The sequence below is a fragment of the Pelodiscus sinensis genome, chromosome 9 (genome assembly GCF_052426305.1).
Source record: "Pelodiscus sinensis isolate ZL-2025 chromosome 9, ASM5242630v1, whole genome shotgun sequence".
NCBI lineage: Eukaryota > Metazoa > Chordata > Testudines > Trionychidae > Pelodiscus > Pelodiscus sinensis.
In genome coordinates this window covers 22906568-22933701 of record NC_143060.1, presented here as the reverse complement: position 1 = coordinate 22933701, position 27134 = coordinate 22906568, and the positions used below count along the sequence as shown (strand labels likewise).

The following is a 27134-nucleotide window of genomic DNA, read 5'->3' as shown; positions in this document are numbered from 1 at the left end:
GTCATTTTCTGACATTCCAGTGGAAAATTCAATCCATGCTAGTCAGAATTCTCAGGCATGCAGAGAACAGCTTGACTTAATAAAGGTTGTTACTAGTGCAGGTTTTATATTACTTAATATAAACAAATTATATATACACATGGATGTAAAAAAAAAAATCAATATTTTTACACCATTTTCTTAAGCTGATGTGCAGTATCTTAACTACAAGGAGCAGCTACTGAAATACAATCCCCATGCTATCCTGATAAGGATTGCGAAGGTGTTACACTTTAATTGGAATGTTTTGCGGAACTATCAAGAGGAATCAGTGTACACATTTACTACTATATTTCCTTTTGCTCAGAAGGCTGTTCTTTACTCAATGCAATGGCACTATAGGGAGGATGCATCTCTTCTTCAGTTCCTATTTGTGGACAGGAATAGAAAGGATTTTTTGGGGTGGGTAAGAAGCAGGGAAGACATTACTTTGTTGATTTAAAAAGTACTTGGTTTTTGTCCATATGAGTGCTCTACCATAGGATAGATGCACACCTATGCACTAACTTAGGCTACGTCTAGACTACATGCCTCTGGCAACAGAGGCATGTAGATGAGGCTACCAGACATAGGAAAATGAAGCGGTGATTTAAATAATCACCGCTTCATTTAAATTTACATGGCTGCCGCGCTGAGCCGATCAGCTGTTTGTCGGCTCAGCGCGGTAGTCTGGACGCGCGGGTGTCGACATCAAAGGCATTTGTGGACCACCCAGGTATGCCTCCTGGAATGAGGTTTACCTGGATGGTCCACAAATGCCTTTGATGTCAAAACCCACGCGTCCAGACTACCGCGCTGAGCCGACAAACAGCTGATCGGCTCAGCGTGGCAGCCATGTAAACTTAAATGAAGCGGTGATTATTTAAATCACCGCTTCATTTTCCTATGTCTGGTAGCCTCATCTACATGCCTCTGTTGCCAGAGGCATGTAGTCTAGATGTAGCCTAAGTGAGTGCATAGGTGTGCATCTATTCCTACTTCTTTGAAGTAGGAATAAGACCCTCTGGAAAAGGGCACTTTTTCCGGAGGATCAGGGCCACTGTAGACGCTCTTTTCCGGCTTTTCTAAAAGCCGGAAAAAAGCGGCGGACATTTTTATTTAAATGCCGCGGGGGATATTTAAATCCCCCGCGGATTTCCCTACGACGACTGGTGAAATTTACATGCCCCTTCCGGAAAAGGGGCCAGTGTAGACGTAGCCACCAGGTTTGAGTTTAGGGATGTGAAAGTGAAACCATTTATATGGTTAACCAATGGGCTCATTGGTTCACATGCAGTTACACCAGTTTCCCCCTCTTCCCTAGCTGGCTCAAAAGCCAGTTGCTCCCAGCACCGTTTTTTCTGTGCCACCTGTCTATCGGGGAGCCGAGGTGTGAGGGAGGGATAGGGGAGGCTGCTGTGAAGCAGCCTCTTTCTGCAGCAGGCCAAGGCATGCCATGGGCAAAGGCTGCTCTGGCAGCAGCCTCTGTACACAAGGGCCCCAGCAAGGAGCAGGGCTCCAACAGAGAAGGGCTGCTGGACTCAGTGCAAGCCAGGACCAAGCTGTCCTGGTTCTCACTGGACCAGGACACTGACACTCTGTATTTTAAATGCAGCAAGAGCCCAGAGGCACTCACTACATTGAAAATGCAGAGCTGTAGCGCAGGTGGTTTCCGGAGCCAGCATGAGTCAGGACTGCTCAGTCCCAGGCTCAAGCCAGCACCTGGAACTACCCCTGCTGCAGCTCTGCAGCGTGGTCCTTAACTAACCATGTAGTCAATAGAGTTTGTATCATCAACTACACAATTACTCAGATAACTGCAATTTAGCATCCATAACCAAGATACCAAACTGTTTCTGAGGGAGGTATAAATGTAGCTGTAGAAAGCAGTAGTCCTATATTTGCAGGAATAGATCACTTCCCTCTAAAAGTAGAAAGGTTTCAAAGCTAGTTGCAGGATAGATTGTAACGAACTAGATTGCACTTACATTCAGACTTATCAAACCATTTTTTGTTGCAGAAATGCAGATTCACAGTGACTAAAGGTAGCTCTCAAATCCTTCACAGTATGTAGTGTGGAGTTCCTATTAGAGTTGAAGAGCTGATTCCTTTAAAGGAGCCAGAAATTCAACCATAATCTGCACTTCTCTTGGGAGACCTGAAGACAGAAGCCATTCATAGTACTATGGCTTTGGCTAGGGATCTAGAACCTCTCTCTGACCTGTATGGAAGCTTGGAGGTAGTTTCTAGCTGTCAATAGACTCTCTGAACTAGTGAGCCCCAGTTGTTCCATCTGGTCTTAGGGCAGATGTTTAATAAAATGAGTGAACTGGTAATGTGTGTTGAAGTTATTTTGACAACAGGGCTTGGTAGTTTACCACACAAAATAGGAGAGCTGCTGACATGTAGCTTTTGCTATGCTACAAGATTTAACTTTTAGACTCTATTATCATAAGGAGAGGGTGTGGAATAGGCCTACCTCTACCCTTCATTAGCCACATGTACCAACCAGGAAATGGAAAAGAGGTGAGAAATGTTCCTTTTTCTTCCGTGGAATATTACTTTTTATTTGCCTGCTGACAGGTGAGCTGGATAGTGGCAGTTATTTACTAGACTATGAGCAGGTAATAAGAGCCTTACTTATTAGTTCATTTTTTTCCTGAAGGGTAATAATTTATTTCCACCAAGGAGTGTTGAGTCCTAGACTTCATCTAATGAGATCTGGAAGGATTCTGCCAGAGGTTTCATGAGGTCTTTGAAAGCCTTTAAATCATGGTGCAAGGTTGGGGAGAGGGGGCATTACTGAATGAAAAGGACTTAGCTGATGGAATGAGTTTCCCCTCCAAGAGGTAGGGACTGCTTCTGGAACTGAGGTACATAAAGCACTAGAGTACCAAATGCCAATGTTTAGCTGTGGCGGCCTACAAATGATGTGGTGGTATTAGCAAGTACTGGGATTTCTTTCTGGGTGGAACCATACTTTTTTCCCTGAAATGATCATAAGCTCTGGGTCCAGGATGTCTGGTAGGGTCCAAAAGAACACCTTCAGAATACTGGCTGAGTGGGATGCAGTGGCAAGATAAAGAAAAAGGCCCTCTATTGAGGCCTTCAGATTTTTAAATCTGAACCTCTGGGCTGAAGGAAATAGCATCAGCCATGGGTGCTACACAATACCAGGGAAGGGTTTCTGGTAAAGGACAATAGCCACAAGAGACGAATGCCTCTGGTTTAAAAAGGTTGTTGGAAAGAAATCTGGAGGGTGCTGGAGAGCTATGTTGTGCAGTAGACTGAGTTGATACTGGGCCTAACATTGCCAAGATAGTAAGCGTATACTGAGAAAACTTGCAGATAAAGACTTCTCTGATCCTGAAGACCTGGTAAGTGAGATAATAGGCTACCAACTGTGTGCACAGGGGGCCTGTGCATGATCTTACCTTAGTGCTTGGAAAGGTCAGTTGGTAATAAGGAAGATACTTCTATTAAGACTTTTCCACATGCTGTTTCTTGTGCTGTACCTAGTGGCTTGGTACCAGGTTCAGATGGAGTCTTACATGCATCCTTTGAGGGATGTGAGGGGTTAGAGTGGAAGGAGAAAAATGCTTCTTTGAAGTCCTAGCCTCTGAAGCTGGTGCTGCCACCAGTACAGTCCAGAAATGTAAGGTTGATGTCCACAGAGGGAAAATGGACCCCCCACACACACATACACCAAGGCTAATGAGTGCTCAATTAAAAGGAGCTTCAGTCTAGCCTCTGTCTCTCTCAAACCTGCCTTTAGATTCTATGCAGAGATTACACACTGATAGGATATAGGTGACTCTGAACTACGGAAAATGGCTTGAATTCCCAGCACTGCAATTAAAAAAACCTGTGGCAGGTCTGTTAACAGCTTGAACCCAGGATGTTTGGCATAAAAAAAAAATCAGACTGGTAGTGGAGTGAAGGGGAGGCAATAACCCCCTTTAAACACAGCCATGTAACACTAAAGAAATAAGGAAAAAATAATGAATGGAATACAAAGAAAGGGAGGAAGCTGTGAATCAACAGACAAGCAGTTGCTTCATTTCAAGCTGCAGATAGTAAAGAAAGAACTGAGTGGCACTGAAGGCAAGGTGGTATGGATCCATATGGAGACCCAAGAAGCTGCTCTGAACAGGACTAAGGAAATTATGGAGGCCTGTAATGCCTACAATAGAACCTCCATATGGACATATAGCTGAAGAATGTACATTTCCACACCAACATAAGCACAGTAATTGACTGATTTTGCTAAAATAAGGAATGTTAGCATTTCTCCATCTTCAAAGCTGACACCCCATCAAAAGGAGTGGTTGCATTTTACATGTGGCAGAGCTACCACTACAGGCTCAGGGAGCTAAAATAATCATTTAGTATTGGTCCTTTGCACAACCATAAGAGACAATATTCTAAAAATGACAACTTAAGATTCTGCAGCAAATGCCAAGACCTTGGAAAAAAACCAGAGCCATACACAATGAACACTAAACTGATTTCATTTTAGTAGTTAATTAAATCTGTTTTTGTTTTCTATATGAAACTGCTGCAAAAATCAGCAGTAGCCATCAACTGTAGACTTAGTGTATCTCAGAATGCAGAGAGCTCATTAAAAGGTTACTAGGCCACATCTCATTTATATTTGTTCTCCAGTTGCTGAAGCAAATACCACCCCACTTCACACATTAAGGTCTGATCTAAATTAACCTCAGTGTAATCAGCATTTATTAAATGATCCCAAAGTTGTCTGCTGGTGGAAAAAAAATGAATTTAATACATGCTGACTTCTGAACTAGGACATCTGCATTCAATTTTGTAATAGGTAGAAGCATTAAGCAATTAATTCATTCTACTGGTGAAATAATGTGACTTAGTAAATGGTAGTTTATAAACTTTTTTAGTTACTTCCAATGTGTCTTCAGGCACCTTTAGTTATATTCATACTATATATTTACACAACCAATTCCAACACACAATGCTCCTATTTCTGAAGATAATGTAAACTTGTGTAGTATTTTTCGAGTCTGAACCACTACACTTCTTGATTATCTGAAGACGGGATACTCTTCATTATTCAATGCTTATGCAACAGTGTGTTAATAATCTACCAATTTTTAATAAAAGCCATGGAGCAGTTTTCTTTTGTTCTGTACTTGATAGCAAAATAAATGCAATTCAAATATGAAGGAAATGTAATTTCATTACAATATGCATATTTTTCTCCTTGTTTGCTAGTATTACCATCTTGTTTCACTCAACTAGAAAGAAAAGGCTAGGAGAACTGTTTGTATTGACATATACCTCTCTGTATTGACAAAATACTGAACAGTTTTTTAAAAAGTTACATTTCTACAAATTCTAAAAATGACACTGTATAGCTAAATGGCAAGTTTCATTTTAAAATGCCTGTGGAAAAATGACAATTAAAAAACCATTTTGGTTAAATGTTTCAGACTCAAAAATTATAAGTGTCTGTGCTAGTTTTAGTTTTACTCCAATACCTACTCATTTAAACCAGTGAACTGTTCTGTCATTTCAGGACCTTCTTTAACAGGTTAACTTTTAGAGTTGTACAGCTGATGCACACCCTTGCATTTCATTATCCTGTTCCTGCTATTCTTCCATCACCATTCTAGAGAAGATAAAAGGTTAAAGTGTTTATATTTTCATGAAAATACACACGTACAGATATATTTTTCTCATTATGTATCCTATAACACTTTAGATTCCCATTCAGGTCTACTACTGTTATCCTCAGTTAAGGTAATATAAAATACATACTGTACTAAGGGAAAAAAGGTTTAACTCAAGAGCTAAAAGACAAGCTAGCTTAACAGTTTTCCTCACCACATTTACTAGATTGATTTGAATTTAAATTGTGATCCTGTAACAAGAGGGGAGATGAGGGGAGGAAAGTCAATTCTAAATGAATGAGGTAATGTGATACATTCAACAGCATAAATAAATACAAGTTCAGTTTTACAGGAACATGATCATAAGTTTAAGGGTTTTATTATCAAAGTCTTGTAAAACAATTTCAGAAACTGTACATCAACATGGCACAGACTGTAGCCCACTTTTGTTTTTACCTGCACAAAAGTAAAAGCTCTGAAACGTCTTTAACTAAGAAAACAGCTCGTCTAACTACTTGCATATAACATGGAATCACTGTGTGCATAAGATTACTATTGCAGTGACAGTAAACACAAATTCATTAGTTTATACAACTTGAGATCAAGTAAAAAGTACATTATCAAGTAGACTTGCTTTTAAAAGCATACAAAGATCAATTTTAAAATGCACTACCTCTTTTTGCAACATGTTTAGCTAATGAACAAATATAAAACCAAAAATCAGAAAAAAGGATGATGAAAACTGCAAAAAGCAATGTCTAATCATTGGTCACTGGGTAAATTAGGAGACTCTGCATTATCACATCAGAAAATTTCATCCTCTCAAACCTATGAGAAGAAGTTAGGAATCAAACTATGCCACCCTACACTGCCTGAGATGGATTTTAAATTGACTGAGTAAAAAACCATCAAAATTAGCCATCAAAAAAGGTTAGTGCATTTTAACTTTGTCAAAATGAAACAACCCACCCGTTCCCCACCCCCCAGCCACATGGCTAAAAAGATTATCTACTTATATCAGAATGCTTATTTCCAGATGTAACTATGAATGTTAATTTAGTGTAGCCACACTTAAGACCCTTAAAAAGATCCATCAATATTGTAGAATTTTCTTAGAACATTTAAGATGTTTCTGCCACAATTAACATGCAATCAGTGCATTCCCTATACTGCTCTATTACTGCAATGAATCAAACTCTAGAAACACTATCATAAGTGAGCCAATTTGCTAAAGGAGATCATACAACATAAACAATCCATGCCTGCTGTAGATGCATGCAGCTTTTCACTTTTGCTTGAAGCAGCACCAAGTTAGGAAGACCTACTTGGCTACTCAAATTAATTTGGCCATAGCAAGAATGGCAACCAAATTGCCTCTTACTATAAAGCTTTTGATGTAAATTAAAATCAGCTTTACAACCATTTATAGCTTAGAGCTGTATACATCTAGGATTAACAAGTACAGCATAAAAGAATCACACAGGAATGACACTGATGCATGTCTGCAGCTGAATTCACTGCAAAGGCAATATTCAGTCACTCATATCCATATCTTCTTCATGATGATCATCCCCGTTTACTTTGGATTCTCTTGCTGAATCTCCACTTCCCTTATCCACTGGTGCTTCCTTTATTTTGGGGGAAGCAGAATCTGCTGCTTTCTTTTCTTCCTTTTTCTCCTTCTCGCTGTCATAGCCTTGTTCTTCTTCATCATAATCCCTTGTGACCTGCTTTGCCGAGATGAAAAAGTAAAAGTAAAACTTGCCTCAAGGTCTTAAGGGTTTAAGGTTAATACTACACCAAAGGCAGTGAAACAAAGTAAGTTTTTAAACATACTTTTACATCTTTGTCACTCTCAGATTTTCTTTCCCGATCCTTCTCTTTGTCTTTGCTTTTTTTCTTCTTGCTTGTTGACCGTTCTCTCTCATCTCTGCTTCTCTCTTTGTCTTTATCCTTCTTCTTTTCCTTTTTGTGTCTAGGATAACAATAAACTACTCAATTTTTGCACATTGTAAAAATTCAAGTTAAGACTTTATTGTAATACCCTCTTTTGTAGAACCGGCCCCTCATGCTAAAATCCTAGCTTAAACCCTAAGTCACCACCAAACGTCAGTTCAGCCAATGTTAATTATTGCTCTTGAATACAATCATATCCAGCCAACTCCCTAACGCAGCTCAAAGAAAGCAAGAGGGGGAGCAGAAAAGACTGGAGAATTTTCTAATGCAAGGCAGGACATGAAGTTTATTTTCAGAATGCACTAATAAATGTGTAGGAAGGCGTGTTGCCAGAACATCAATCATCAAAAATAGGACTTCCACTTCATGTAAAATTTACAGAAGAGTTCAATAAATTCCTTGATTGAAAAGGATAAAACTATACCCTCCACCATAGCTAAAGCATTCTAGGCACCAGTGCTGATTTCTCCACAGATATCCCTTTGAAAATTAGAGCTATGGAGTAACTGAACTCAGAGACCTGCCAGCACACTGACCTTCTTGGAGATGGAGACCGAGACAATTTTCTTTTGGGGGACCTGGGCTTTTTAGGTGACCGTGTTGCACTCCTGCTTCTTCTGCGCCGTCGTTCTCTGTAAGCATTAAAACGTAAAACAGTCCCAAAAAAATCACAAAGCAGAAGTGTTTAAACTATAAAAATATATATTCGAGTTAATATAAATTCTACTGGCACATATCTATGTTCTAAAGGACCACTGCTCTACTGAGTCATTCCTGCTTCTTTTATCACAAAGACATGTCTACTACTCCTAGGGGGAATTTTGTGCCACTGTGGAATGCAGAATCCCATTTCCCCTGCAGAATTTCTGACCACTACTATGGACCACTGGACTCTACAGAGTCCAGCTTTTAACAAATGGAGCACACAGCCTGGCAGGTTGCACGCTCTTTGAGCCTCATTCTTCTAGGTGTAGTTAGGAGGATTTACGGCCATGGTGTTCAGACAGATTTTTGGCTTTGTTGATGATAACCAAAAGGCTGCTTGTGTGAGTGCTTAATGATGTAGACCCAATGACCACCCCACAGACTCAAGAGGATCCCCAAAGACCACAAATCAGATAAAGATCAAAGGTGCCTGGCCAGGTTTATTGCTAAGCAAAGTACAGTAATAATTGTCAGTAGACTTTACCAAATCACTAAGCACGTGTACTTACAACAATGGCCTTAGCAAAAACAGCGAGAAACTTTCACTGTTCCCTGGCTGACCAAAGACTGTTTCCCCAAAACATTACTTTAGCAGTGATGTGTAAAACTTGTACCTGTATATAATGTGTTAGGTTGCCACTTCTGACATTGTCAGGTTACTACCTTCTGATGATTTTTAAACACCACCCATAACCCTGTACCTCGTGGTTCAATTAAATTATTTTTATTCATTATGCTATCATTTTAGACCCTTTCCTAAACCTGGGTCTGCATTTGTGGAAAGTGTAGGGATGGAAGCCACTAGTTGACTATCTGATAAACAAAAGCTTACTGGATAGCTGACACACTAGTCGCTTCCCCCGCCCTCCTTGATGCATCTATTAGAAAGAGGCAGCAAGGGGGGAGGGAGGAAGAGATGGAGATGCTGGGGGGAAAAGGGGGAAGCTAGCTTAAAAGCTGGTTCCCCACCAGCTCCAGCTCCGTGGGAAGAGGCAGGGGTGGACTCTTGTATATTTCAAAACAGAAGCAATGCATGGAACCCAGGGCCAGTGGGAGACTCAGAGTCCTCCTGGTCCCAGGCTCCATGCATCATTTCAATCTTTGAAATTTCAATCTTCGTACATTTCAAAGGCAGAACGCTGCATGGCACTTCTGCCTTTGAAATGTATCAACAGCCTGGCAGGCTCTTGCTATATTTCAAAGCAGAAGCGTCCTTATCAACTAATCAAATAGTCAATGGAAATTCCATCGATGAGGAAAGTGGGTACCAAGGTTTTAATAAACTGATGATATCACGTGCTCTTCACTTATAACCAGTACCATTTACTGTTTAACACCTGGGCCTATTACCAATTAGTGTTTTGCACACTCAGCCCTGATCATGCCAAGTTCTGTCAGCAGGGGCCTGCCTCTCGCTCAAAGCTTGGCTAACGTAAAGCTAGATTTTGTTTATTGTTAGCTAGGATTCAGGCCTCAAACCAGACCTGTGCTACATGGGCTTACGTTTATTAGGCCTTCATCTTAGTACACTAGGGATGGGAGAGGGTCTGGGAAAATATGAGGAAAGGCAGAGCTGCAGCACATCATGTCCCTTTGTAGGGCAATAAAGACATGGGGGCGGGGGTGGGGGAGGGTTGTGACGTAGTGGGGGTGCTGTCCACTTGCTGGTTGCTATGCTTGGGCTGTGGGTGACCTCTACTGGCCTGCGTCTGTAAGCACTGCCCAGCAGGGGGTCGCCCTGAGGACCCTCATGTCACATAGTCCATGGCCCAAACGGTTCTTACCTGTCCAGGGAAGGGGTCTGAACAAAGGAAGGGTGTGGCTTGGAGAAGGGGCAGTCTTGGCTGGGAAAACATGAAGAGAACAGACTAAGCGGAGTGCTGTGGGTTCAGGGGCCTGTGCACCCCTACCCCAAGGGGTCTAAGGCTGCCAGCCCGACTCCTATGTCCACATCACGCCTATGCTGTGCTGTACCCTGGAGAAGCAATAAACCCTCTCTATTCTACTGGCTGGCGGAGTCTCATCTTGCTGTAGATGGGGTGCAGGATCGGGGGGTACCTGATGCACCGCCACAGGGGGAGTAAAGGCTGTGGGAGTACTGGTGTCTGTCCTATTGCTGAGCTCTGTGGGGAGGAGCAAGCTGATGTCTGCCTTATGACTGAGACCTGAGGGATGCTGGAGTCTAGGCCAAGGGGTGTCCAGCAACTAAGCTTTGTGGGGAGGAAGATGCTAGTATCTGAAGGTTGTCCCATGGCTGGGCTCTGGGGACAAGTCTGGATTCTGAGGGAGTCAGCACCTCTGAAGTGGATTGTTGTGGGATTTTCTTGAACTCTCTACTCCTGGGGAAAATCTCCTCCCCCGCTTTTGTATTGCTAATATACTTGTGAAAGGGTATTTTGAAATAAGTTACCAAAATTGAAACTGAAGTCATTATATTGTGTTATTTTGACATATAAAGTGTTTGGGATTCTATAGAATTGTTTCTGGCACAGAACTCCTCCAGGAGTAATTTGCCATTAGCACCATTACAAAGCCAACACAGCTGTTGATAAGCAGTGCAAGCTGCCTTTACCTTCACTATCTACTATATATTTTAGAAACTGTCTGTCCATCTGTGAGTTCATTTGTTCAAGAATTCCTCCTAAACCAGGGGTGGGGAACCTAAGTAAGGCCCAGGGGCCACATCCAACCCCTGGCTTGCCTAAATCCAGCCCCTGAGGCTCAGAGCTCCCTCCCCAAGCACTGGGGAACCCATACTTGTGCTCCAACCCCCCCCCCTCCAACTGCTGCCCCACTGTGGGGTTGGAACACACAAAAAAAATCTACTAGCCTGGGTCCCCCTAGGCTCTAGTGTGCAAGGGGAATGTGGAAAGTTTAATTCTCCTCAGTCGGGGGCCACGTTGGTGAGGGTTTTGGTTTTTTTGCTTCTCACTTGTGTGCAGCCCCCAACTGATTTTTCTGTGGATCAGTGGCCCCAACCCAAAAAAGGTTCCCTACCTCTTATTTAAACCATGGTAAAGGTTTGGTTGTGTCAAGATAAGGGGATGTGTGTGGAATTCGATTGTTCCTCTTAAAAGGGAAAGGGAGGGAGTCTGGTAGGAGGGACAGTTATACTGTAGAATGACCACAGAGGGGCAGCAATGGGCCAGAGATGGGACTAGGACAGCCATAACCTCACTGTGGACATAGGGGAAAGAGGTGGAAAAAGGAACAGCTATCTACAACATATTTCAGAGTTTGTCTGTTTGCGTGTCTGTCCGCCAGCCAGAGGACCTGCACCCCTTCTCTCGGCTGTGCCCATTGCAGCTGCACCAGCCACGGTCAGGCGCTTCTCACCTGGCCCAATCTGCTATGGTGACAGAAGGCTGCGGTTGTCCTCTCTCCCCAGCCTTCATACTGAACCCGTCATCTCCAGCCCCACCCCAGAATAATTTAAATAAAAAACCCCAAAACTTATTTGAATTAAGGACCCAAGCAACATCAGGTAAATCTAGCTGTGAAATAAATGGCCATCTAAATTCCCATTAAACATCCAATGTAGATGGTGTAGCAGTCAGACAAAAGAGTTAAGATTTTCAGCTATCATACAGAGTTTGTGATTTAATAGGAAAATTATTTTGTTTCATAAACAACATACATTTTAACAAGGAGCAAAAATAAAACAAAATCTATTTTCGCAGACAAACTAATACCTTCTTAACACTTAAACTTATTTGAGGCTCTTCATTGCACTCTAAGTCTAGGGACATATCTTTCTGTCTCTCACATACATTAATGAAGAAGGTGCTTCATTTGAAAGTACAGGCAGTCCCCGGATTACGTACAAGATAGGGACTGTAGGTTTGTTCTTAAGTTGAATTTGTATGTAAGTCGGAACTGGTACATATTGTAGGGGAAACTCTAGCCCAGGCATGTCCAAAGTCCGGCCCGCGGGCCAAATGCGGCCCGCGGTCGGATTTAATACGGCCCCCCGCTTCTCCCGGCTCCCCGGTGCTTTTTTTAACTGGCGCGCTCAGCGCGCCGCTTCGGGCCGCTGCCGCCGTGGTCCCAAACCCTGCCCCTGCACTCCGCTTTGGGGCTGAGAGTGCAGGGACAACCCCCGCTTCCTCCCCCTCTCCTGGCTCCCCGGCACTCCTCTGACTGGCGCCGCTTCCGGCCGTGCCGCCGCCGTCCATGGCGGCCGCTGCGGTCCTAAAGTCCACCATGTAGGGCACGTCCGCAGCCCCGCTCCCCCGCTTGGCTACAGGTTCGCCCTGCCCCCGGGCCGCCGTGAGGCCAGCGTGCCCTGCGCTCTCCGCCCGCCTCTGACCCTGCAAGCCCTCTACCTTGGGGCTGAGAGTGCAGGGACGGACTCCGCAGCTGCTGAGATCAGGGACTGCCTTTGAACCAGACCTAGCCTATGTACTGCAGTCCAGATCTCAGTTTCACCCTTCACATTAGTGTAGGCAAGTTTTTTTTTCAATTGAGATGAATACATTGTAAAATCTCAGTTAATGTCAGTTGGTCTAAATCAGTTATAAATATATTTGGACACAACATGTATAGTTGGTGTTATGTCGTTTGCCGTTTGCAATAAACTTTGCATAAAATAGTTAATTTGCATTTAATTTTAATGGTTCAAAGAATGTCAGGCAAAATGGTCGGCCCTCACGCATGTTCACTTCATCAAATCTGGCCCTCTTTGAAAAAAGTTTGGACACCCCTGCTCTAGCCAAACATTTCTCCAGAGCTCAGTTTTATTCTCCCACACCTCACTTCCCTCAGTCCTTTATTCTCAAGCTGAGGTGTCTGCTGAGAAAAGCTGCTCCGCGTCTCCCTGGTCTGCTGGGGGGAAGCAGCTAGTGCGGGGTTGCCTCACCCCGTTTGTAAGTAGGGATCCAATGTAAGTCGGATCCATGTAACCCGGGGACTGCCTGTACATTTTCTCCTCTTATTCCTATATGTATGGAATATACTGTGCAGGTACAGTCCTGTAATTTTTAAGCTGTCACAGTAAAGCCTCTGAGATGTGACCTTTTCAAGAGCAGAAAAGAACCAAGAGTTGCATCATGCTAATTTAAGTCTGGTATTTTCTCGTATGTGTGAGATTTATAGTAAACAAGACAAACCAAAACCAACCTTCTCCCCCCCACCCAAAAAAAACACCAACAAAAAAACCTAAACTAAAATATCCCCAGATTTGCCTAGATCAGTAAGGCTTTGCACAGAACTGTAGGTACTTTAATAAATGATCTGAGGTGGTATATTTGAAATAGCTTCTGTAACCCTCTATGACCCTAGCTGAACTGCTATTTCAGAACTTGCAGCAAGACTCTGCAGCCAATCATGACTGATTCCTTCAGAAGTGAAAGAGAATCACAATCATGTGACAAACTAGGTTGGAAACTTTTACACCAATACTATTATATTCTACTCCTGGAAACACAACCTAAAAGTGACCCAAGTTCTGGTACCTGCTTGCGCTTCTTGATCGTCTGGCTGTGCTGTAGCTCTTTGGTGGAGTTTTAGAACGTTTCTTTTCTTTTTCTTCCTTCTTTTTATCCCTTGAAGGTAACAAAATGTTACATATTCAAAAATCAGTCAGTTTTCAGAAACAAATATTTGCATGACACAATAGGAAATAATGCCAGATAATTACAACTTTCAGACTTTTTTTTTTTTTTAAGAACAAATGGATTATCTTTCTCCACTGTGAAATTCATTGAAAAAGAGAAAACAAAGAGGGACAATTACTGAAACAGCAAAACAGTTACTGTAAATTGCTCCTTAGATATCTAAGATGACATTTCTAAGCTTAAACGCTACAAGTTACAACTGATTTTTAAATGAAATATGCATCCTCAGCTTTCACTGAAATTAACAGAAGCTGCATGTTTTCAGCATCAATGAAAACGAGGCCACATTTAAGTACCTAAGTACAAATGATGAGATGTCCTAACTTTAGGCATTACAATAGAACACACAAACCCATTCTACTTCCTCAAATACCCGCAAAATTAAATTGCACAAAAACGCTATTTGTTTAAAGCTTGTCAGTGCTGCCCATCAGTATCAATCACTGTTAAATTCTGCGATTTGTGGCACAGTCATAAAAACTGCTTGGTAGTATTTGATGACTTCGTTATTTTCTTTAATAGAAGTTACATTACGTATATTTCAGAATTATCAGGATTTCTAGCAAATTATAGAAGTCGCAAGACAGAATTACTTGGTTTTGGATGTGCTCCGAGACCTTCTGACTCTCTCTCTGGAATGAGATCTCCTCCTTCTCGGACTTTTAGATCGCCTCCTGCTTCTTGACTTTGAATGTGACCGCCTCCTTGACCTGCTTCTTGACCGTCTATCAAACAATACATTATCCACAAGATTACAAACATATATTTGATCTAGACATACTAGACTATTAGTTAAATGTTGCCAATGTACACAGAAAAAATTAACAAGCTAAAAATTAAGGTCATGTCCAGAGAAGCCATAGCAGAAAAAGAAGTGTCACAAAGTACAGATAATGAACGTGTGCATGATAGAAACTGTGTCAGCTATTCACCATTATCTACTTCAGTTTGTGAATAAACACTTATGGCGGCAAAAGTAGGGCAGCAAGGAAATTTTGGAGGAATTATTTGAAATGGAGAAAGTGAAGGCACATAGGCTATGTCTACACTGCAGGGTTTTTGCTCAAGAAGTCTTTCGTGGAAGAGTTCTTGTGTAAAAACTTGCGCAAAAGTGCATCCACACCTCAAAGCGCATCACTTTTCACAGAATGGCCATCAGAACACTTGTGCTTTTTAGGATAGGCTCTTTTTGCACGAGAAACCCCTGCGGAGCATCCACACATGCCTTTTTACGCAAGAGCTGTAGCGCAAAAAGGAGTTATGCCCGTAGGAGGAGGTATACCTGCACTGCAAAAAGCCCTCTGTTCTGTCGACTGACTGTAGATTTTCTTGCGCAAAAACACGATTGAGGTGTGGCCGCTCTGCAGGTTTTTGCGCAAAAACCTTGTAGTGTAGATGTAGCTATATTGATCAGCTGAAGGAGCAGCATAGAGGAAAAGTATGGATAAAGCATGCTGGCAGGCAGATCAGAGATGGAAGCAGGAGTGGAACAATGCTGATCTGAAGGTGGGAACAAGCTGAAACTTGATACAGATTTAAGAGACCCAGTGGAGTAGTATGAAGACAGGACATAATTAGCGAGACCTAGCTGAACAGACTACTGAGGTACAAGGGTAAGAACTGAGAGGCTAGAGACAAAGTGCCAGGATAATTCATTGGGACACCTGGTTTTACAATGAATCCACCAAAACATTTAAACAAATTGTTTAAGCTACTAGTATATGGAGTAATTGCTGCTGGTAAACAAAGCAGATGATAGCCTAGTGAAAAATTCATTTGGTATCGGAGACAGTGTTTCTGGAGTGAAGACAGAAGTCAATTTAGTGCATTTTTTTTTATTAAACTAAAAGTGACTGTTTCTGAAAAAAAACATCCATTTTGAAATATGCATATTGTTGAATCAGCTGGCAGTAGTGGCACCAGCAGAAACAGCTTTTGTGAAAGTGAGTGTGAATATTTCATAACCCAAAATTATGTTGCAACCAAAGTTTCCATGTGTTGATTTTGAAAACACTATTAACCTTAAAGAGAATGCAGCAGAAATTCAGACATGTGATTACCAGAGCATGAATTATAGAACAAAGGATGAAAAATGAAAGGACAGATTTTAAAAAGTACAAATAGATATTACATTGCAATATAGAGGGTGCAATGGTAGAATGAATAAAACCACCAAGAGTGGCCAAGCGATAGAATAGGTTATTTGTTGATAGTGATGAACAGGGGAAAGGGTTTTGGATTGTGGAAGATTAATGCATTAAGTTTTTAAATTGAATTCATGGGAGTCCCAAGAAGTTATTTTACCTCTTAAGGACAGAAAATGAGTTCTGCCTTCTGGTGGCCACTGTATTGGAGCTCTGGTCCACAAATTAGTTGTCCCTTCAGTCTTATTGCACTCAGGGTTGGGTACTGAGGCCCCAAACGATTCCAAAACAAAGAAAACCCATCCTAATACTATGCCATCCTCCAGTCTTCTGGGGGGCACCCTGCCCTTCCCTTGAGGCCTAGCTTCCAAACAATCTCTTACTGGTGCATTTCCTGGTTTTGGGGTTAAATGCTCTCCCTGTGGCTGCTCTGGCAAGCATACCCATCCTTCTTGTAGGCTGAGAGGAAGAGCTTCATCCGACTTGCTGACCTGTCGGTCCCCAACAGTCAGGCTCTATCCTTTACTTCTCTTCTAGGCTTGGAATTGGGTACAGATATAGTGGGGGAGAGGGACGGGCAGAGCCAGCTGAGCCCATAGACTCTCCTTAACACTTTCTCCTTAGGGGTACGTCTACACAGCAGCGTTATTTTGGAAGAACTGATGTTATTCCAGAATAACAAAGAGCATGTCTGCACTGCAAGCCTTTATTTCGAAGTAATGTCAAGCAGGAAGACTTCTTACTCCGACTCATGGTAACCCTCATTTCATGAGGAGTAAGGGAAGTTGAAGCAAGACTGTTCCTCCTGTGACTTCCTGCTACATAGACAGCACCTAAATCCAAATTAAGTCATTTAAACTTCAGCTATGCAATTAACATAGCTGAAGTTGGATAACTTATTCTAACCTTAGCCCTGCTGTGTAGACATACCTCTGATGCGGGGCCTCTCTATCCCATCTAATTTTGCACTCCCTGATCTTTCCCCAATCAGCTCTCCCCCTTCACAAGATAGGATCAAAATTTGAGTGTTGTGTTGGATGTGGAAGAAGCAGGGGGAGAGAGATCAATTTCTGTAATTTCGGTACTGGTATCTTTCATGGCATGGAGTCAACATAAAAGGGCATGGTTGCTAATTAAAGTGAAACTGTTGTAAAGAAGGTAGCACAAAAGCAAGTCCACTGTCTACCTCGCTGACAATAACTCTTTCTTGATTAGTGAATAGGCCATTCCCCTTCAGGAATAATTTACAAGTAAGGTACAGGATGAGGCATGCTTCACCCATCCACCAACTGGGACAAGAAAGACCCTAGTCCCATATCAGAGGTATTGCTCTGTAGCAGGAATTGTCTGGTGAAGCTTCAGCTATGAGACAGGCTCTCAGAAACTATGAGCCCAATGGGTTTGAAAGGACTTTCACAAGTGTTGCTCCATTGGAATGTCTTTGGGTTATTAGTTTTAGCAAGATCAGTAAGGGAGGCTGCAATGGTCAAAAAGCCAGGAATACAATGTTGGTAGTACCATACTAGCCTTAGGAAGTAGTGTACTTGTTTGAGGTTGGTATGGGGCACTTGTGTAGAGCCTGGACCTTATTCTCAAGGGCTGCACCTTGCCCTTTCCCAGAGTGTACTTAATGTGGGCCAAAGACAGTTAGTAGTCAGAGAACATGGGACAGCAGTTATATGTTTTAGAGGATCTTCACAAGTTTGATTACAGAATACAGGTGGGGTACTTTAGTCCAGCAGGCTCATTCAATTTGAGAGCAGACCTGTTTCACCTTGAAAGAGATTACCAAACCAAAGAAATCAGAAACTAGTTCTGGTGCCCAGATCTTACCAGTGTGTGGTCATGCAATTGTCCCAGGGAGCTCCTGGACTAGAGAGCCCTGAAAGCTCAGCAGCAGGGAGTGGAGCTGGGAGCGAGCCCAGAGTCCATCAGCCGAGGGGCAGAATTGACCTTCTGGGTCCAGCAAATGCCCTCCTTTGGGACCAGTCAGATCCTGAATGTGCCAGGGAGGTCCATCCTGTACATCATCCAGATATGCAGCAGCATGTTATGGAGCTGGAACACCTGGTCCATTAACCTTCTCACCATGGCTGGAAGGGTGACAGAATCCAAAACAACAAATCCAGAACTGAAAAAGGTCAAAAGAGGTATCACGGTTGTTTTTTTTCCAGGAACGAGGGTAATACTCTCTTCCTCAACCAAGAATTAGTTTCACTTGGCACAGGGTTGACGTCAACTTTCAATATGGTGTTGACTTTCCTGAAATCTATGCAAAAGCAAATAGTTCCAAAGGGGTATAGAGACCAGTGATATTGGGCTCTCAAGTAACTAAACTCCCCGCTTACTCTCAGAACCAGCTCATTGAAGCAAGAGTGCCAGTCAGTTTCTCTCATCTTCAAGTGAAGGACTTGTGGATTTTCTTGGACTCATTATTCAACATGTGATGGGTGATCAGATGAATTCACCCGGGCTGCATAGAAAACACAGTGGAGAAGGCAGTGGGGCTGGACCTTCTGTTCTGAAATAATGTTGCTCCCAATTTTGATCATCCCAGCGCTCAAGACTGCAGTTCCAATACTGTACATTCAAATGATACATTCATGAGTGGCAGCGGAATACTGAGAGCTGAATACTGTGCAGAATACTGAGAGCTGGTGTATGAAGCACAAAAGTTAGGGACGTCCACATACACTCCTGGACAAAAGTTAGAATTCAAGAATTCAAGCCAGTGTTTCTCTGTCCCTAAGTGCCCCATGAAGGACCTGGTATGGACCAGTTGCATGACCTCCAACTGGTAGGATCTGGGCACCAGGAGCTGGTTTCTAATTTCCTTGGTATGGTAGTCTCTCTCAAGATGAAACAGGTAGTCGACCTTCTCTCAAAGTGAAGAAAGCTTCAGCTTGTCAAAGTTCCACCACTTCCCCGCTGACACAATCATTTGGGTACAGGGCCATTTCAGCACGTCATCAGTTTTCTGCTCTTCAATGAGGTTGTAAATTTTGTTATGATCTTATACTCGGGAAAAGGAATAGTCGCCGAGCTAGGATTATACAGGGCTTTGCTCTGTTTGGCTAATGCCAAGGTGATTGGAAGTCTCCTCACTAGGAGAAGGAACATCTCCCGCACCAGGTTCACTAAGGTTTGTGCAACTGAAGGGAGACTTGTTGCACAGAAAAAGGTCCCAGAGATTCCTTCATCAGATCCCTGAAATATACCCAATCTCAGCCATTAATAACTGGATAGGCAAGGAATGGGAACCAAGCCAACTATTATGCTCCTCCACAATTAGCGTATCTTCTAAGCGAGGACAGGGTTTCACATCCTTGTATACAGTCGGAGGATAGCTTCCTGGTATGATCTAGGACCATTGTGTCCAACCAGTTCTGAAGCAGTAGCAATGGCTACTGCCATAGCAAACTAGCCACACAACAGGCCAAATAGCCACATGTGGCTCGTGGCTAGCATGTTGGGACACCATGGACCTAGGATCAGTGACCACTACATGAGCACATGTAGAATCCAAAAGACCTACCCACTTCTGTCTTAGTCACCCTTATGTGCAGGGCTTGACAAACCACTGTTTCTACTTGCCTGTGGCAGGCTGAAATCTACTTGTCGCTCCATGCGCCCCATTCACTGACGCTGCACGCATGCGCAATGCTGGTCTGGCGCATGTGCGGTGCAGGGCTGGCAAGTAGCTCTCGCTGCAGTTTGTCAAGCCCTGCTTATATGGGTGATCAATTTCATGATCTTCAAACAAGGATGTAAGTTTATCGGATAGTTGACTTGACTAGTCACTCCCTCCCCCCCGGCTGCCTCTATCAGAGAGAGGCAGCAAAGGGGGGAGCAGGAGCCGGTGCTGGGAGAAGACATTTTAAGCCGGTTCTCCCCAGCACCGTCTCTGTGGAAGAGGGAAGGGGTGCACAGTGGGGAACTGGCTGCACTCTCACCTTTGAAATGCCAACACCGGGGCTCTTGCTACATTTCAAAAGCAGAAGCGACGCAGAAACGGGGCAAGCAGGGGACTGCACTTCCACCTTTGAAATGTAGCAAAAGCCAGCAGGAGGTGCCCTTATCGACTAATTGAATAGTCCATGCAAATTGAATCACCTATTTGATTAATTGATTAAACTAAATTTAACATCCTTATTTCAATCGTGGCTACCACTACCCGGATATGCCCAAAGCTGCATTTCATGAATGGGAAATCTTGGGACCAATGTCAAGACTGTCATACCAAAAAGCAAATGCTTTTTTGCTGTGATCAGTGCCTCCAGGATGCCTGAAAGGTCCCCTCTGATTGGAGTCCCCCTACTTAACTTTCCATTATTATTCCCTTCTTAAAGCCAGGCAGGCTGCTTGTTTCTTCAACTGGGACCAGGTCAACAGGTCTACAACTCTGGTCCAGGCAACACACAATCTCCTGAGTCATGGTGAGGAATCAGCAGTGTGCAATCTCCCCTACTTCCAAAGCTGTCAACTTCTCTTGGCTGCACACTCATTTTCCTTGCCGGTCCGTTGGCCCTAGTAGACCATTAGCAGAGTATCGTCATGAGGATGTTGGATTCCAGATAGTTCACCATTATAGGCAAAACATGTCAGTCATTGTTCTGAGGTGATGATGTATGACCCACTCCTTTCCCTCAGAGTGGTGGCGTGGAAGTACCTAGGTGAACTGTTTTAATAATATTCTCTCAGCCACCTGGGCTCCTTTCTTCACCTCAGGTCTGAGCCATCTCCAATACAAATCTCATACCTCTTAAGCAACTGGGTGGTGAAGTGGGTGAGGGAGAAACCATGTTCTCAGAGTATACAACTCTCTGCCTCAAAATGTCAGAATATCTCTTCAGAGACATCTAGAGCATTGTGGCTGGCCACTTTGACCTGTGAATACTCTTAGGCAGTAAAAGAGTTTAAGCCCCTAAGATATTTGCACTCTGCTAGTTAAATATAGGGCAAGCAAATCTGCCTGCTATTCAAGGGGCCACCAATCTACTTTAACTACCTGTTCAAAGGTTTTGAGGAAAGCCTTAGTGTAACTATTAGACCTGGTCTTTATTATTGACAGGAATATGGGGATACTGCTAGGTCTAGGTCTGCTAGGTCTGTAGTGGATGGCTGTATTATGGTGACCAATTTTTATACCAACCACTGAAGTGATGGGCTGCTAGATCACAGATTAACTGCTAATGATACTTGGTCATATGCTGGAAGAGTCTGGTGAGCATTCTGCTCAGCCATACACTTCAGCAGCTAATCCATATGTATCCAGCTATGGGGCAAGTGGCATTTGTTTAGGGTCCCTCATCTCAAGGTTTAACCAGCTCCCTTCCATATAAAATATATCATTGCCTGTCTGCATTTGCCATAAAATCCATCACATGGTGGGAACACCACTTTCTTGGGGACCATCTAGATACCATAACACAAATGCAAATCTTAAGGGAGGGGGAGAAGAGTCTTCACCTCCAACACAGACTATTGCATAACTCCAGACCACCAGCTAGTTGTTCTTTCTATGTTATACCCTCTCCGGGGAAGGGGCGTGAGGGGCACCTCAGATGCCAAAACAAAAAGAAAACCCAATTCAACACGGGGCCATCCCCCAGACTTCCAGTGGCTACCCCATCCTTCTCTTCAGGCTTATTTCCCATAGTCACTCTCTTGTATGTTGCTCACTCCTGAGATCTAGCTGGTCTAACTAATTGGCCTATCCTACTACAGCTCTGCAGAAAAAGCTCCATTCAGGTGGAGCTTTGCACCTCACTCCTAACCAACCAGCTCCCAACTGAGGCAGGTTCTCTCTCCTTTACCTCCCTCCCCCAGGGTTTGGCAATGGCTGCAAGTATAACAAGGCAGGGCTAGCTGAGACCACAGATTACCTTAACTCTTTTTTTGCTAACATGGCGCATCTGCCCCATCACACAGTGTGAAAAAAGTGTTTCAGTGGGCACTGTGAAGGTTCTGAGCAAGTTGCCAGTGCAATTCTTGGAGCTGTAAAGTATAAGACTGGCTGTTCTATCATGACACTATCCAATTTATTTTCCTGATCTCTCTACAAAGACAGGGCTTTGCCCACTGTCATACCCTGCACTGGTCCTGGTGGTCAACTTTAACCTCACTAAGATTTGCTTATCTCCTCTATTTATACATAACAGATGGCATTAGCCAACTTTAGTGTTTAACAGAGAATTCTAAAGGAACTGTGTAATGCTTTTATTCCTATTAATATTTTTGGAGTGAGAAATCTAACCTGTGCCTAGAAGTAGAAGGAGTTCTCCTCCTTCTTGATCGTGATCTTGATCTTGAATGCCTTCGTTTTTCATCTTTTTTATCTGGAATTAGGAAGAAGCATTAGTACAAAGATACAAATGGTATGTAATCTTCAAGGAGATCCATAAAAGGAAAAGGAAATGTGTAGATTTGCACCTTCTTTAGACAAAGAAGCAAAAGAAATCCTGAAAAGTTGTTTTTAGTGGGATTTTTTTCTGAAAACATCAGAAATTCGAGTCTGGTTTATCCTGGTTTTGGTAGACACTATGGAGAACTAGTAGAATATGACATAATATGTAACAATGACATAAAACCAGATTTAGAAGGGAAGTGATTTTTGTTCATACTTATGAAAACTTTTGTTAATACCTGCTCAAATCAAGCATTTAGCTGTGGGAAGAAAAGCTTGTTACGTTTCAGGATTCTGCTCCTTCATATAAGGACTGAGAAACCCCTTAACTCATTGCTTTGGATCCTTTAAAAAAAGGAGTCCTATAGCAAAACTCCAGAACACTAGAGTTAACATTTCTGATCATCAGAGTTTCTCTCAAGTACCCTTCTCCCCCAAAATAAAGTTAATGCATTCCAACTTCTTTAACTTAACATAAAGCAACAAAAGAAGAGAGGACAACCACATTCCTTTCACCTTTCTTTCACATTCTTTCTGGTTTATTATGTGTCAATTTAGCATTTGAAAATGAATTTACCTCTCACTGAAACAGAATTTGTATCCCAAACTGTGACAAAAGTGGCTTTTTTTCCTTTTTGCTCCTTCCTAATCTGCTCACATGAACCCTAGCAATCACTGAGAATAACATGCTTTACCAACAACCAAGTGAACTAACTACTTAATATTTAACAATAAAAAAAACTTTAAGCACAGGTAACTATAGCAACCTCTCTAATGTATTCTGGGGATGACTTAAGACGCATCATTTATCAAAGTGCAATTGATTAAAGATGATGAAATATCTCTTCCACTAATTTATTCTCCAGAGCACTCTTCCAGCATTTACATAACATAGAATAATTGCATGGTCTAAGTGAGATGCAGGTGAATCATTCAGCCACTTTTACAGAATCTTCTGATGTGTGTGACACTTTACAATTTAAAAAAACCCTTATGATTAGTGGAATAAGGAAATATGTAAACTTAAATTAAAAGGGCTTATAATCTTCAAAACCTAAGGGAATATATTTCCAAAAATTGTGTTTAACCAAATATTTAAAAGCAGTTCAATTACCTGGCTCTATGGCAGCAGAAATCAGTGATTGTGCTTCTCGTACTCTTTTCATAGCTTCCTCTATTTCTTTACTGGACGTATCAGATTTCAGACTTGGTGAGACAAGACCTGCAGCTACATGGTTCAACCTGGAACAAGCCATTAAGTGAAGTGAAAATTTAATTTCAGATCCAAAATACTGACTTTAAAAAATACTTGCCTAGACTGGAAAAACTTGGTTGGAATAAGGGGAAAACATTGGTGAACTACTCTTGGGCTGTGTCCAGACTCAGGGTTTTTTTTTCGAAAAAAGTAGCCTTTTTTCGAAAAAAAAACTTCACCTGTGTCTAGACTGCAGCCGCGTTCTTTCGAAATTAAATCGAAAGAACGCGGCTTTTCTTTCGATGGCGGTATACCTCATTGCACGAGGAAGAACGCCTTTTTTCGAAAGTGCTCTTTCGAAAAAAGGCGTTCTTGAAAGCAAACAGGGCTTTTTAGAAAGAGAGCATCCAGACTCACTTGCTGCTTTCTTTCGAAAAAGCAGCTTGCTTTTTCGAAAGTTCCGTGTGCAGTCTAGATGCTCTCTTTCGAAAGAGGCTTGCAGTCTAGACATAGCCTTGGAGTAGCCCAAGGAGATTACAGTTCCAAATCCAACTCCCTCCTCCCAGTCTCTACTGCTTGGGGAAGAGAGTAATGTGTACTGACTGGTTCTACTACCTGATTTAGAGTGTGCTGATGTAAATACGTTGCTCACTCCCCGTAGCCCCCTTCTCTCACAAGAGGGAAGGGAGAAACAGAGACGATAGATGGACAGATGCCATATGTAGAAGGCTCCACAAAGCTGCTATGTGCTGGAAGTTAGGTATCAGCATGAGGGACAGATTACATCCTTTTATTCTCTTGAGCTAGTATACCAATATCCAGCCCAAAAGTAGTAAGGGGTCCATTTACTGTCTTGCACAGATACCTGTTTCCAATGTTACTTTTCCAAATACAGGCAGTCCCCGGGTTACGTACAAGATAGGGACTGTAGGTTTGTTCTTAAGTTGAATTTGTACGTAAGTCGGAACTGGCGTCCAGATTCAGCCGCTGCTGAAACTGACCAGCGGCTGACTACAGGAAGCCCGAGGCAGAGTTGCTCTGCCCCGGGCTTCCTGGAATCAGCCGCTGATCAGTTTCAGCAGCAGCTGACTTGGGGACACCTGGGGTAGAGCAGCTGGGGACCTACCCGGCAGCGCCCCAGCTGCTCTACCACAGGCGTCGGTGAGAAAAGCCTGGTCTGCTTGGGGGGCGGGGGAGGGGAAGAGACCAGGTGAGAAAAGCCTGGTCTGCTGCAGGACCAACCCGGCTGAGCGTCCCCCCGCCCCAGCAGACCAGGGAGACGCGGAGCAGCTTTTCTCGCCCCGGAGGACATGGGCGGTGGGACTGCGGTGCGTCTGGGCTGTCCCGCCGCCCGCATCCTCCGGGGCGAGAAAAGCCCCGTTTGTAAGTACGGATCTGACATAAGTCGGATCTGCGTAACCCGGGGACTGCCTGTATTTCTGAAAAGGCAACAATTTTTATTCTCATCAACAGAAAAAGTAACTCCTTAAAGGAAAAAGTAAACTAATTCAGACTGATTTTCCCTATAGAACACCAGATTCTGTTTTAACATCTAGTTTTTAGAAGTCAACTTGTTCCAGTGCAAGATGTACTTAGACTTGGACCAGGTCTACACTAGACCCAGAAGGTCACCTTAAGGTAAGGAACTTCAGCTACTTATATGACATAGCTGGAGTTGACGTACCTTAAGTCAAGTTTGGCACGATCTCCACAGCGGAAGGTTGACGGGAACAAATGCTTTGGTCAGATTCTCTTACTCCTCGCAAATCGAGGATTACCAGCATCTTAGCGTTCAATTTAACAGGCCTAATAAGGACCTGCTAAATTGAACACCACAAAAATCAGTCTCTGGCATGGTAAGTACAGATTTGTCTTTACTTGTAGCTAATGGTTTTAAAGGATTAAAGTGACCACAGCCCAAATTTCTTTATATAAAGGGTATGGAATGATGAAAAGCTAGTGAGAACCATCTTTTCCTCCCAGGAAGCCAATTTCCTCTGGTATTTATTTGGACACGTGTGGAAAACAGGGTGAATGACATGAGACAGCACCCTCAAGAGAACGTCTGCTCCAAAATAAAACTTTGTAAGTACTGAAAGCTATTATTTGCACTTACTTTGGATCCACCGTGCTCATAAGCTTTAGTAGCTGATCTGCCGCAAGAGACTATGAAAAGAGATATTAAAACATATTGATACGAACTTTGCTTAAACACATTAACATGTTAACCACTGCAAAGGCTCCCCACCCCTGAGAGGCATGTAGCACGCAGAGAGCACATGGCCCCCACAGCCCACTTAAGTCAAAGTTCCCCAAAAGTGTTTTCTGTGGAACCCTGATGCTCCACATGATGGGTCCAGGGGCTCTGTGAGAAAATATTAATGACAGTTTTATGATCCTGTTATTTTTTTTTATTAATTTTCTGATAATTTTCTTGAAAAAGTTATAAGATACAATAAATAAAAATAGAATTCCAAAATGTGTCTATTTGGATATTGAATTAAAAATCATATTTTGGGGGGGGGGGGGGGGGGGGGGGGGGCCTGCCAAATTTTCAGCTACCTCCGTAGAGCATGGGTAGGCAAAACGGCCTCCCCGCCAAGCGGGTTAATCCGGCCCACAGAGGCCCTGACATTCCCCTGCCCACAGGCCAATTAGGGCCTGGGGAGCACGCAAAGCTTCCTCCCACCCTGTAAGCAGCACACAGCGCTTTGAGGCGCTGCGCACAGGATGGGAGGAGACATCATGTGCTCCCCCGCCCCCAAGCTCTGACTGGCCTGGGGGCAGGAGGAGCGTGCAAAGTTTCCTCTGCCCTCTCCCCGCCTCCTGTGAGGAGTGCATGGCACCTCAAAGTGCTGTACGCTCGTGCAGGGAGGGAGCAGGGTGAGGGAAGCTTTGCACAGCTCCCCCGCCACATGGTCAATCAGGACTTGGGGATGGGGGAGCACATGACATTTCCTCCATGCCCTGCGCGTGGCTCTTTGAAGGTCAATCAGGGCCGGGGCAGGGCAGGGGGTCAGAGAGTGTGCAAAGCCTCTTTCTGCCCTGCCAGGGGCCACTTGAAAATTTTTTGAAGTGGCCCCCGGCCAAAAATTATTGCCCACCCCTGCCGGAGACGTTCCGTGGCTGAAAAACTTTGGAAATGCCTGTCCTAAAGTACACCTCCTGGCCAGAGCCTGTACCTGACACCCCATTTCCTCCTGCCTTGGGTCACAACCCAACCTTCTTCTCCCCTCTTGTACCTCTGTCCAAGGTCACAACCCCCTTTCATGACCTTCCAAGGACACTGCACCCCTTCCATGACCTTCCTCCAGGTCAGAATCCTCTCTGAGAATCATAAGGCTGCAAGAGACCTCAGGAGGTCATCAAGTCCAGCCCTCTGCCTGAAGTAGGACTCACCCTAACTAAATCATCCCAGCCAGGGCTTTGTCAAACTGGGTCTTAAAAACC

At 43.3% G+C, this 27134-nt stretch overlaps 1 protein-coding gene across 7 annotated transcripts in view; it reads right to left on the bottom strand.

Moving 5' to 3' along the window:
• Positions 1-964: 964 nt before the first annotated feature.
• The window catches only part of SRSF11 (serine and arginine rich splicing factor 11), a 44152-nt gene continuing 17982 nt past the window's right edge, over positions 965-27134 (bottom strand). For 3 of the 7 annotated variants that reach the window (XM_025183153.3, XM_025183154.3, XM_025183158.3), the window contains 9 exons: positions 25801-25850; positions 23604-23731; positions 22340-22421; positions 14533-14664; positions 13778-13867; positions 10109-10168; positions 8156-8251; positions 7500-7638; positions 6027-7393 (listed from right to left, as the gene is read on the bottom strand). In XM_025183153.3, the coding sequence (XP_025038938.1) occupies positions 7196-7393; positions 7500-7638; positions 8156-8251; positions 10109-10168; positions 13778-13867; positions 14533-14664; positions 22340-22421; positions 23604-23731; positions 25801-25850 (975 nt within the window). In that variant the 3' untranslated portion in view covers positions 6027-7195. Of the gene's footprint in view, positions 5663-6026; positions 7394-7499; positions 7639-8155; positions 8252-10108; positions 10169-13777; positions 13868-14532; positions 14665-22339; positions 22422-23603; positions 23732-25800; positions 25851-27134 lie in introns of those variants that run through there. The other 4 variants (XM_006120237.5, XM_006120234.5, XM_006120235.5 and 1 more) reach the window with 4 other exon arrangements.